The sequence below is a fragment of the Salvelinus namaycush genome, chromosome 7 (assembly GCF_016432855.1).
Source record: "Salvelinus namaycush isolate Seneca chromosome 7, SaNama_1.0, whole genome shotgun sequence".
NCBI lineage: Eukaryota > Metazoa > Chordata > Actinopteri > Salmoniformes > Salmonidae > Salvelinus > Salvelinus namaycush.
The window spans coordinates 8104386-8116653 of record NC_052313.1 but is presented as its reverse complement, the minus strand read 5'-3'; the positions used below and the strand labels follow the sequence as shown (position 1 = coordinate 8116653).

The 12268-nt window shown below is 45.8% G+C and overlaps 1 protein-coding gene across 1 annotated transcript in view; it reads right to left on the bottom strand.

The window, feature by feature from the left end:
• LOC120050489 (catenin delta-2-like) overlaps positions 1–12268 on the bottom strand; it is a 363309-nt gene that overhangs the window by 240908 nt on the left and 110133 nt on the right. Inside the window, exon 10 of the mRNA XM_038997076.1 lies at positions 4173–4331. Within this exon, the coding sequence (XP_038853004.1) occupies positions 4173–4331 (159 nt within the window). The remainder of the gene's footprint in view (positions 1–4172; positions 4332–12268) is intronic.

Genomic DNA, 12268 nt, shown 5'->3' with positions numbered 1-12268 from the left:
TGTAATATATTTGTGTGTGTGTGTGTGTGTGTGCGTGCGCGCGTGCGTGTGTGTGTGCGTGTGTGCATGTGTGCGCGTGCATGTGTCTTGCACATGTAATATATGTGTGCGTGCGTGCGTGCGTGCGTGCGTGCGTGCGTGCGTGCGTGCGTGCGTGCGTGCGTGCGTGCGTGTGTGCGTGTGTGTGCGTGCGTGCGTGTGCATATGCATGTGCGTGTGCATGTGTGTGTGAATGAGGCATCACGTATTCATTATGTATCCCTATTAGGCCCTGCAGTGGTAATTCTATCTTCTCAATCACTTAATGCTCACTAAGAGATTTCCTACTCTTTGTTGGAAAGAAAATGCTAATTCATCTCATTGGGTGTTTTACAATATAAAACGGACTCATCGATCTAACTCATGCAATAACAGTAAATGGTGTCTTTTATCATTTTGTTTGCACGGTAGCAAACCCTCAACCGTGTATTAATGCATTTCTCAGAGAGTAAACAAATCGTTTTCCATATTGCCCAATAAACAAGCTTGGATACACCCGGGCATAGTGTGTATAGAGTATTTACTCCAAAGACATGCTCAATGGCTGCAGCCAATGTCTGACTGTGGACCCCATGGCGAGTAGATGCTGCTTCTGCAAAAGCTAATGGGGATCCTAATAAGCAAATAATAAACAAATGTATTTTACTTTCAAGTACCATAACCAAACAATTATTAATCTATAGTAGTTTATTTACCGTAATCATTATCTTTGACCCAAGGACTAATGATAGATTCCTGGCTGGTTAATGACATTGAGAAGATATAGCCTAGCGTGACAGTATAACACGACATGTATAATGATGTGTAATCGGATTTCGACACCGTACCTAAACCCATATCTAGATAAGACCAATGAGCCTCTATTGAAGAAGACTGGAGGTTAGTGTTGGAGGGAAAACCTCTCTTTACATGTCTATCTCATCATATATGTCGCATCCCCATTCGCTGTGTACATACTGTATAGGGTAAAGTGACTAGGCAACAGGATAGATAATAGACTGAGCTGTAGCAGCAGCTTATGTGGTGAGTGTGAAAGTGTGTGTGTGTGTGTTAGTGTGTGTGTGTGTGTGTGTGTGTGTGTGTGTGTGTGTGTGTGTGTGTGTGTGTGTGTGTGTGTGTGTGTGTGTGTGTGTGTGTGTGTGTGTGTAGCCATTTGATTAGCTATTTATCAGCCTTGTTTAGCAGTCTTATGGCTTGGGGGGTAGAAGCTGTTCAGGGTCTTGTTGGTACCGCTTGCCGTGCTGTAACAGAGCAAACAGTTTATGGCTTGGGTGGCCGGAGTCTTTGACAATTTTTTGGGCCTTCCCCTGACACCGCCTTGTAAAGAGGTTCTGGATGGCAGGGAGCTCAGCCCCAGTGATGGCCTGGGCCGTACTCACCACCATCTGTAGCGCCTTGAGGTTGGGTGCCTTGCCGTTGACATACCAAGCGGTGATGCAGCCAGTCAAGATGCTCTCAATGGTGCTGCTGTATAACTTTTTAAAGATCTGAGGGCCCAGGTCAAATATTTTCAGGCTCCTGAGGGGGATGAGGCACTGCTGTGCCCTTTTCAAAACTGTGTGGGTGTGTGTGGGGTGTGTGTGGACCATGTTCATTTCTTAGTGATGTGGACACAGAGGAACTTGAAGCTCCACTACAGCCCCATCAATGTGCATGGGGGCGTGCACTCCCCTCCTTTTCCTGTAGTCCACGATCAGCTCCTTTGTCTTGCTGACGTTGCGCAAGAGGTTTTTGTCCTGGCACCACACTGCCAGGTCTCTGACCTCCTCCCTGTAGGCTGCCTCATCATACTACCACCATCGTGTTGTTAACAAACTAAATGATAGTGTTGGAGTCGCGCGCAGCCACGCAGTCGTGGGTGAACAGGGAGTACAGGAGTACTAATCACACACCCCTGAGGGGACCCCTTGTTGATGGTCAACGTGGCAGAAGTGTTGCTGCCTACCCTCGCCGCCTGGGGGCATCTCGTCAGTAAGTCCAGGATCTAGTTGCAGTCGCTGGGTCCTTAGCTTGGTGATGAGCTTGGAGGGGAATGCTGAGCTGTAGTCAACGAACAGCATTCTTACATAGGTATTCCTTTAGTCCAAGTGGTTGAGGGCAGTGTGGAGTGCAATAGATATTGCATCATCTGTGGATCTGTTGGGGTAGTATGCGGATTGGAGTGGGTCCAGTGTGTCTGGGATGATGATGTTGATGTGAGCCATGACCATCCTTTCAAAGTATTTCATGGGTATAGATGTGAATGCTACGGGACGATAGTCATTTAGGCAGGTTACATTGGCATTCTTGGGCATGGGGACTATGGTGGTCCACTTGAAACAAGTTGGTATTACAGACCGGGTCAGGGATAGGTTGAAAATATCAGTGAAGATTGCATGATCTGAGTACGGGTCCTGCTGTTAACTTGTTCAAAGGTCTTACTCACAAAAGCCACAGTTGTCCGGAACAGCTGGTGCTCTCATGCATGGTTCAGTGTTGCTTGCCTTGAAGCGAGCATTGAAGGCATTTAGGTCTAGTAGGCGCTGTGCTTCTGAAGGCTGTTTCCCTTTGTAATCCGTGATAGTTTTCAAACCCTGCCACATCCGTCGCGCGTCAGAGCAGGCGTAGTAGTAAACGTTATCTAGAGTTTTGTCGGCTCTAGTTGCACAGGTGACATGCTGGTAAAAATGACATGAAACAGATTTCAGTTACCCTGCATTAAAATCACAGGCTACGACAAACACCACCTATGAATGTGCATTTTCTTTTTTTCTTATCGCACTATACAGCTATTGGAGTGCGGTCTTAGTGCCAGTGTCGGTTATGGTGGAGAATAAACAGCTATGAAAAATAGAGATGAAAACTTTCTTGGTAAATGGTCTGTAAAATATTATGGGGTATTCCAACTCAGGCGAGCAAAAACTTGAGACTTCCTTAACTTTAGAGATTGTGCACCAGCTGTTGTTACCAAAGAGACACACCCCTCCTCCCTTAGTCTACCCAAGTCTGCTATCCGGTCTTGACAATGCATAGAAAAACTAGCGAGACGTATATATCCATGGCCTCGTTCAGCCACGACTCAGAGAAAACACAGGATATTACAGTTTTTAAGGTCCCGTTGATAGGATAGTCTCGAACAGAGCATATACGGTTTGTTCTCCAGTAAATGCACGTTAGCCAATAGAACAGAATGCAATGGCGGTCTCATCAGGGTGCCGGCTCCCCTGCCTCTCTTTCACCCCTGCTTTTTCTTTCCAGTCCCAGGGAATAGTGCCTGGTCCGGAGTAAGAAGAATGTCCAGAGATGCCGACACGTTGAAGTAGACATTTTTGTCCAAAAGTGAGGTTAGTGATCGCTTTTTCTGATGTCCAGAAGCTGTTTTCGGTCATAGGAAATGATGGCGGAGACATTATGTACATAAAAGTTAAGATCAGGGTAAAAAACACACAAAACAGCAGAATATGTGAGGAGCCCGTAAAACGGCTGCTATCTACTGCAGAACCATGTACGCTTTCTAGAGTCCACACAAAACTTGACAAAATACAGAATACTAACGGACACTAATGAACAGGAACAGCAACACAGGAAAAAAAACCTAGGAACACTACAACTAAAGAACAATACAACTACACAAAAAAAAAGAAGAAGAAAGAGAAAATAAAGAAAAATAAATGTATGAATTATACATGTGTATTTATGTGTCTGTCTGTTTATATGTCAAATCAAATCAAATGTTATTAGTCACATGCGCCGAATACAACAGGTGTAGACCTCACAGTGAAATGCTTCCTCACGAGCCCCGAACCAACAAAGCAGTTTAAAAAAAATACAGATAAGAACAAGAGATAAAAGTAACAAGTAATTAAATAGCAGCAGTAAAATAACAATAGCAAGACTAAATTCCAGGGGTTACCGATGCAGAGTCAATGAGCGGGGGCACCGGTTAGTTGAGGTAATATGTACATGTAGGTAGAGTTATTAAAGTGACTATGCACAGATGATAACAACAGAGAGTATGTGCCTGTCTGTTTCTGTATTTTTATCATTTCTGTAAGTTTGTGTACTGAATACAGATGTGTGTGCATCTGTGTGTGCGTGTGTTTGTGTGCACGTGCATGTCTGTGCGTGTGTGTGTGCATTTGTGCATATATCCATAGTCTTACCAGTATTGTTACCCAGTCCCCTCATAGGTCCTTTGTGATAGAGGTTGACTCTGTCCTCGTAGGGTGGCTCTATTTGGTGGTCAGAGGATCCTAGGGGACGCAGGTCTGGACCACAGTGGCTATGCTGACTACTGTATGAACCCCTGCAACCTGGAGAGGGATGGGGAGGGAGAGGGGGAGAGAAGGAGAGAGGGAGAGAGAGAGAGAGAGAGAGACAGAGAGAGACAGAGAGAGACAGAGAGAGACAGAGAGAGAGAGACAGAGACAGAGAGAGACAGAGAGAGAGAGACAGAGACAGAGAGAGACAGAGAGAGACAGAGAGAGAGAGAGAGAGAGAGACAGAGAGACAGAGAGAGAGAGAGAGAGAGAGAGAGAGAGAGAGAGAGAGAGAGAGAGAGAGAAAGATATCAGTCCTGAGTGTTGACTTGGTTTTCTCCAGCCAAATGTAATTGAAACTACACCACTTCCAGAAAGAGATCCACCCTCTTCTCTCCTTCTAGTCATTATCATTTCAGTGTCTGTTTCTGTCCTCAAAGTCTTTTCCAGCCTCTAATCCCATAGCATCTAGCTTCTATTAGCCTCTAATAGCCTCTACTAGCCTCTACTAGTCTACAGTAACTTAGTCTCTACTAGCCTAAATTAGGCTCTACTCACCGATATTTTTATTTTATTTATTTCACCAGGTAGGCTAGTTGAGAACAAGTTGTCATTTACAACTGCGACCTGGCCAAGATAAAGCAAAGCAGGTCGACACATACAACAACACAGAGTTACACATGGAATAAACAAACATACAGTCAATAATACAGTAGAAAAAGTATATATACAGTGTGTGCAAATGAGGTACGTTATAGGCAATAAATAGGCCATGGTGGTGAAGTAATTACAATATAGCAATTAAACACTGGAGTGATAGATGTGCAGAAGATGAATGTGCAAGTAGAGGTAATGGGGTGCAAAAGAGCAAGATAAATAAATAAACATAGTATGGGGATGAGGTAGTTGAATGGGCTATTTACAGATGGGCTATGTACAGGTGCAGTGATCTGTGAGCTGTTCTGACAGCTGGTGCTTAAAGTTAGTGAGGGAGATATGAGTCTCCAGCTTCAGTGATTTTTGCAGTTTGTTCCAGTCATTGGCAGCAGAGACCTGGAAGGAAAGACGGCCAAAGGAGGAATTGGCTTTGGGGATGACCAGTGAAATATACCTGCTGGAGCGCGTGCTCCGGGTGGGTGCTGCTATGGTGACCAGTGAGCAGTGAGCTGCTCAGCTCAGCTCCAGGGGTTGCAAAGCTGACCAGTGAGCTGAGATAAGGCGGGGCTTTATCTAGCAAAGACTTATAGATGACCTAGAGCCAGTCGGTTTGGCGACGAGCATGAAGTGAGGGCCAGCCAACGAGAAGTGGTGGGTAGTATATGGGGCTTTGGTAACAAAACGGATGGCACTGTGATAGACTGCATCCAATTTGCTGAGTAGAGTGTTGGAGGCTATTTTGTAAATGACATTGCCGAAATCGAGGATCAGTAGGATGGTCAGTTTTACGAGGGTATGTTTGGCAGCATGAGTGAAGGAGGCTTTGTTGCAAAATAGGAAGCCAATTCTAGATTTAATTTTGGATTGGAGATGCTTAATGTGAATCTGGAATGAGAGTTTACAGTCTAACCAGACACCTAGGTATTTGTATATGTCCACATATTCTAAGTCAGAACCGTCCAGAGTAGTGATGCTGGACGGGCGGGCAGGTGCGGGCAGCAATCGGTTGAAGAGCATGCATTTAGTTTTACTTGCATTTAAGAGAAGTTGGAGGCCACGGAAGGAGTGTGGTATGGCATTGAAGCTCGTCTGGAGGTTAGTTAACACAGTATCCAAAAAAGGGCCAGAAGTATACAGAATGGTGTCGTCTGCGTAGAGGTGGATCAGAGAATCACCAGCAGCAGGAGCGACATCGTTGATGTATACTATCAAAGAAGTAGTTGGTGGACCAGGCGAGGCAGTCATTTGAGAAACCAAGGCTGTTGAGTCTGCCGATAAGAATGTGGTGATTGACAGAGTTGAAAGCCTTGGCCAGGTCGATGAATACAGCTGCACAGCATTGTCTCTTATCAATGGAGGTTATGATATCGTTTAGGACCTTGAGCGTGGCTGAGGTGCACCCATGACCAGCTCTGAAACCAGGTTGCATAGCGGAGAAGGTACGGTGGGATTCGAAATGGTCGTTAATCTGTTTGTTAACTTGGCTTTTGTTGACCTTAGAAAGGCAGGGTAGGATAGAATTAGGTCTGTAGCAGTGTGGGTCTAGAGTTTCTCCACCTTTGAAGAGGGGGATGACCGCGGCAGCTTTCCAATCTTTGGGAATCTCAGACCATACGAAAGACAGGTTGAACAGGCTAGTAAAAGGGGGTTGCAAACATTTCGGCAGATCCTTTAAAGATATAAGTCTCTACTGATACAGATATAAGTCTCTAATAGCCTATATTAGTCCCTACTAGCCTCTACTATCCTCTAATAGCCTCTACTTGCCTAAATTAGTCTCTACTATCCTATATTAGTCTCTACTAGCCCACAGTAAATTTGCTTCTACTATCCTCTACTAGCCTGTAATGTCTTCTACTAGTCTCTAATATTCTCTATTAGCCTCTACTGGCCTATATTATCCGCTACTAGCCTATATTAGCCTCTAATAGCCTTTCTAGCCTCTACTAGGCTCTAATAACCTGTAATAGCTTACAGTATATTAGCCTGAACTAGCCTCTAATATCCTCTACTAGCCTCTAATGGTCTCTATGTAGGCTCTATTAGCCTATAGTAGTCTACAGTATATTAGTCCTTACTGGCCTATATTAGTCTCTACTGGCCTATATTAGTCTCTACTAGCCTATATTAGCCTCTACTAGCCTCTTCTAACCTCTACTAGACTCTAATAGCCTACAGTGTATTATTCTCCACTAGCCTCTAATATCCTCTACCAGTCTCTACTAGCTTCTACTAGCCTCTACTAGCCTATATTAGGCTCTACTAGACTCTAATAGGCTCTACTAGACTCTAATAGCCTACAGTGTATTATTCTCCACTAGCCTCTAATATCCTCTACCAGTCTCTACTAGCTTCTACTAGCCTCTACTAGCCTATATTAGGCTCTACTAGACTCTAATAGGCTCTACTAGACTCTAATAGGCTCTACTAGCCTCTAATATTCTCTACTAGTCTATTCTAGCCTCTACTAGCATTCAGTATATTAGCCTCTACTAGATTCTAATAGACTCTACTAATATCTAATAGCCTCTACAAGCCTTCAGTATATTTGGCTCTACTAGCCTCTAATAACCTCTAATAGGCTATTCTAGCCTACAGTATATTAGTCTCTACTCATCGATATAATTCTCTACTAGCTTAAATTAGACTTTACTCCCAAATATTAGTCCCTACTAGCTTATATTAGTCTCTACTAGCCAATACTAGTCTTTACTAGCCTCTAATGGCCTCTACTAGACTCTACTAGCTTCTAATATTCTCTAATAACCTCAACTAGCCTACAGTATATTAGTCTCTATTAGCCTGAATTAGTCTCTACTAGTCTCTACCAGCCTCTATGTAACCTCTACTAGCATACAGTATATTCGTCTCTACTAGCCTATATTAGTCTCTACTAGCCTCTTTTAGTCTCTACTAGCCTATATTAGTCTCTACTAGCCTCTGTTAGGCTATACTAGCCTCTACTAGTCTACAGTATAATAGTCTCTACTAGCCTATATTAGTCTTTACTGGCCTATATTAGTCTCTACTAGCCTATATTAGTCTCTACTAGTCTATATTAGTATCTACTAGCCTCTACTAGTCTACAGTATATTAGTCTCTACTAGCCTATATTAGCCTCTACTAGCCTCTTCAAGCCTCTACTAGTTTCTAATAGCCTCTAATACCCTACAGTATAGTAGCCTCCACAAGTCTCTAATATCCTCTACTAGACTCTACTAGTCTCGTATAGCCTCTAATATACTCTACGAGCTTCTACTAGCCTCTACTAGCCTTTCATACCCTCTACTAGCCTATATTCGTCTCTACTAGCCTATATTAGTCCCTACTAGCCTATATTAGTCTCTACTAGACTATATTAGACTCTAATAGCCTCTTATAGCCTCTACTATCCCACAGTTTATTAGCCTCTAATATATTCTACTAGCCTCTAATATCTGCTACTAACCTCTAATATCTCTAATAGGCTCTACTGGCCTATATTAGTCTCTACTAGCCTAAATTAGTATCTACTAGCCTCAATTAGCCTCTACTATTCTCTTCTTGCCTCTAATAGCCTCTAATAGCCTATAAAAGCCTACAGTATATTAGCCTTCACTATCCTCTAATATCCTCTACTATTCTCTACTAGCCCACAGTATATTAGCGTCTAATATCTTCTACTAGCCTCTAAGGGCTTCTACTAGCCTCTAATATTCTCTAATAGGCTCTACTAGCCTATATTAGTCTCTACTAGCCTATAATAGTCTCTACTCACCGCTACTCCCACATCCTCTACATGTAAGCCTCTACCCCCATAGCCTCTAAACATTACCAGCCTCTACTAGTCTCTAGCTTCTACTATCCTCTAATAGTCTTTGTTATTCTCTACTCCCATAGCCTTTACTAGCCTCTACTCCCCCAGCACTTCTAGTCATGTCTTCTCCAGTCTACTACCCCAGTTCCTCTAATCCTGTCTTCTCCAGTCTACTACCCCAGCACCTCTAGTTCTGTCTTCTCCAGTCTACTATACCCCACCAAGTACTGTATCTCTAATCCTGTCTTCTCCAGTCTACTACCCCAGTTCCTCTAGTCCTGTCTTCTCCAGTCTACTACCCCAGTTCCTCTAGTCCTGTCTTCTCCAGTCTACTATAGCCCACCAAGTACTGTATCTCTAATCCTGTATTCTCCTGTCTACTATACCCCACCAATAATTGTATCTCTAGTCCTGTCTTCTCCTGTCTACTATACCACCCCCCAGCACCTCTAGTCCTGTCTTCTCCCGTCTACTATACCATCCACCAGAACCTCTAGTCCTGTCTTCTCCTGTCTACTATACCCCTCCCCCCAGAACCTCTAGTCCTGTCTTCTCCAGTCTACTATACCCCTCCCCCCAGAACCTCTAGTCCTGTCTTCTCCTGTCTACTATACCACCCCCCAGAACCTCTAGTCCTGTCTTCTCCTGTCTACTATACCCCTCCCCCCAGAACCTCTAGTCCTGTCTTCTCCAGTCTACTATACCCCTCCCCCAGAACCTCTAGTCCTTTCGTCTCCAGTCTACTATACCACCCCCCAGAACCTCTAGTCCTGTCTTCTCCTGTCTACTATACCCCCCCCAGAACCTCTAGTCCTGTCTTCTCCAGTCTACTATACCACCCCCCAGCACCTCTAGTCCTGTCTTCTCCAGTCTACTATACCCCCCCCAGAACCTCTAGTCCTGTCTTCTCCAGTCTACTATACCACCCCCCCAGAACCTCTAGTCCTGTCTTCTCCAGTCTACTATACCACCGCCCAGAACCTCTAGTCCTGTCTTCTCCAGTCTACTATACCACCCCCCCCCAGAACCTCTAGTCCTGTCTTCTCCTGTCTACTATACCCCCCCCAGAACCTCTAGTCCTGTCTTCTCCCGTCTACTATACCACCCCCCCAGAACCTCTAGTCCTGTCTTCTCCTGTCTACTATACCACCGCCCAGAACCTCTAGTCCTGTCTTCTCCAGTCTACTATACCATCCACCAGAACCTCTAGTCCTGTCTTCTCCAGTCTACTATACCACCCCCCAGAACCTCTAGTCCTGTCTTCTCCAGTCTACTATACCACCCCCCAGAACCTCTAGTCCTGTCTTCTCCTGTCTACTATACCACCGCCCAGAACCTCTAGTCCTGTCTTCTCCAGTCTACTATACCATCCACCAGAACCTCTAGTCCTGTCTTCTCCAGTCTACTATACCACCCCCCAGAACCTCTAGTCCTGTCTTCTCCAGTCTACTATAACCCCCCCCAGAACCTCTAGTCCTGTCTTCTCCCGTCTACTATACCAGCCACCAGAACCTCTAGTCCTGTCTTCTCCAGTCTACTATACCATCCACCAGAACCTCTAGTCCTGTCTTCTCCAGTCTACTATACCACCCCCCAGAACTTCTAGTCCTGTCTTCTCCAGTCTACTATAACCCCCCCCAGAACCTCTAGTCCTGTCTTCTCCAGTCTACTATACCACCGCCCAGAACCTCTAGTCCTGTCTTCTCCAGTCTACTATACCACCCCCCCAGAACCTCTAGTCCTGTCTTCTCCAGTCTACTATACCACCGCCCAGAACCTCTAGTCCTGTCTTCTCCAGTCTACTATACCATCCACCAGAACCTCTAGTCCTGTCTTCTCCAGTCTACTATACCACCCCCCAGAACCTCTAGTCCTGTCTTCTCCAGTCTACTATAACCCCCCCCAGAACCTCTAGTCCTGTCTTCTCCCGTCTACTATACCAGCCACCAGAACCTCTAGTCCTGTCTTCTCCAGTCTACTATACCATCCACCAGAACCTCTAGTCCTGTCTTCTCCAGTCTACTATACCACCCCCCAGAACTTCTAGTCCTGTCTTCTCCAGTCTACTATAACCCCCCCCAGAACCTCTAGTCCTGTCTTCTCCAGTCTACTATACCACCGCCCAGAACCTCTAGTCCTGTCTTCTCCAGTCTACTATACCACCCCCCAGAACCTCTAGTCCTGTCTTCTCCAGTCTACTATACCACCCCCCAGAACCTCTAGTCCTGTCTTCTCCAGTCTACTATAACCCCCCCCAGAACCTCTAGTCCTGTCTTCTCCAGTCTACTATACCATCCACCAGAACCTCTAGTCCTGTCTTCTCCCGTCTACAATACCCCCCCCAGAACCTCTCGTCCTGTCTTCTCCAGTCTACTATACCACCCCCCAGAACCTCTAGTCCTGTCTTCTCCAGTCTACTATACCCCTCCCCCCAGAACCTCTTGTCCTGTCTTCTCCCGTCTACTATACCCCCCCCAGAACCTCTACTCCTGTCTTCTCCAGTCTACTATACCCCCCCCAGAACCTCTACTCCTGTCTTCTCCAGTCTACTATACCACCGCCCAGAACCTCTAGTCCTGTGTTCTCCCGTCTACTATACCATCCACCAGAACCTCTAGTCCTGTCTTCTCCAGTCTACTATACCCCTCCCCCCAGAACCTCTAGTCCTGTCTTCTCCAGTCTACTATACCCCTCCCCCCAGAACCTCTAGTCCTGTCTTCTCCTGTCTACTATACCACCGCCCAGAACCTCTAGTCCTGTCTTCTCCAGTCTACTATACCACCCCCCCAGAACCTCTAGTCCTGTCTTCTCCAGTCTACTATACCATCCACCAGAACCTCTAGTCCTGTCTTCTCCTGTCTACTATACCACCGCCCCAGAACCTCTAGTCCTGTCTTCTCCAGTCTACTATACCACCGCCCAGAACCTCTAGTCCTGTCTTCTCCCGTCTACTATACCATCCACCAGAACCTCTAGTCATGTCTTCTCCAGTCTACTATACCCTCCCCCCAGGAACCTCTAGTCCTGTCTTCTCCAGTCTACTATACCCCTCCCCCCAGAACCTCTAGTCCTGTCTTCTCCTGTCTACTATACCACCGCCCAGAACCTCTAGTCCTGTCTTCTCCTGTCTACTATACCATCCACCAGAACCTCTAGTCCTGTCTTCTCCCGTCTACTATACCATCCACCAGAACCTCTAGTCCTGTCTTCTCCCGTCTACTATACCCCCCCCAGAACCTCTAGTCCTGTCTTCTCCTGTCTACTATACCATCCACCAGAACCTCTAGTCCTGTCTTCTCCTGTCTACTATACCATCCACCAGAACCTCTAGTCCTGTCTTCTCCTGTCTACTATACCACCGCCCAGAACCTCTAGTCCTGTCTTCTCCAGTCTACTATACCACCCCCCAGCACCTCTAGTCCTGTCTTCTCCAGTCTACTATACCCCTCCCCCCAGAACCTCTAGTCCTGTCTTCTCCAGTCTACTATACCACCCCCCAGAACCTCTAGTCCTGTCTTCTCCTGTCTACTATACCACC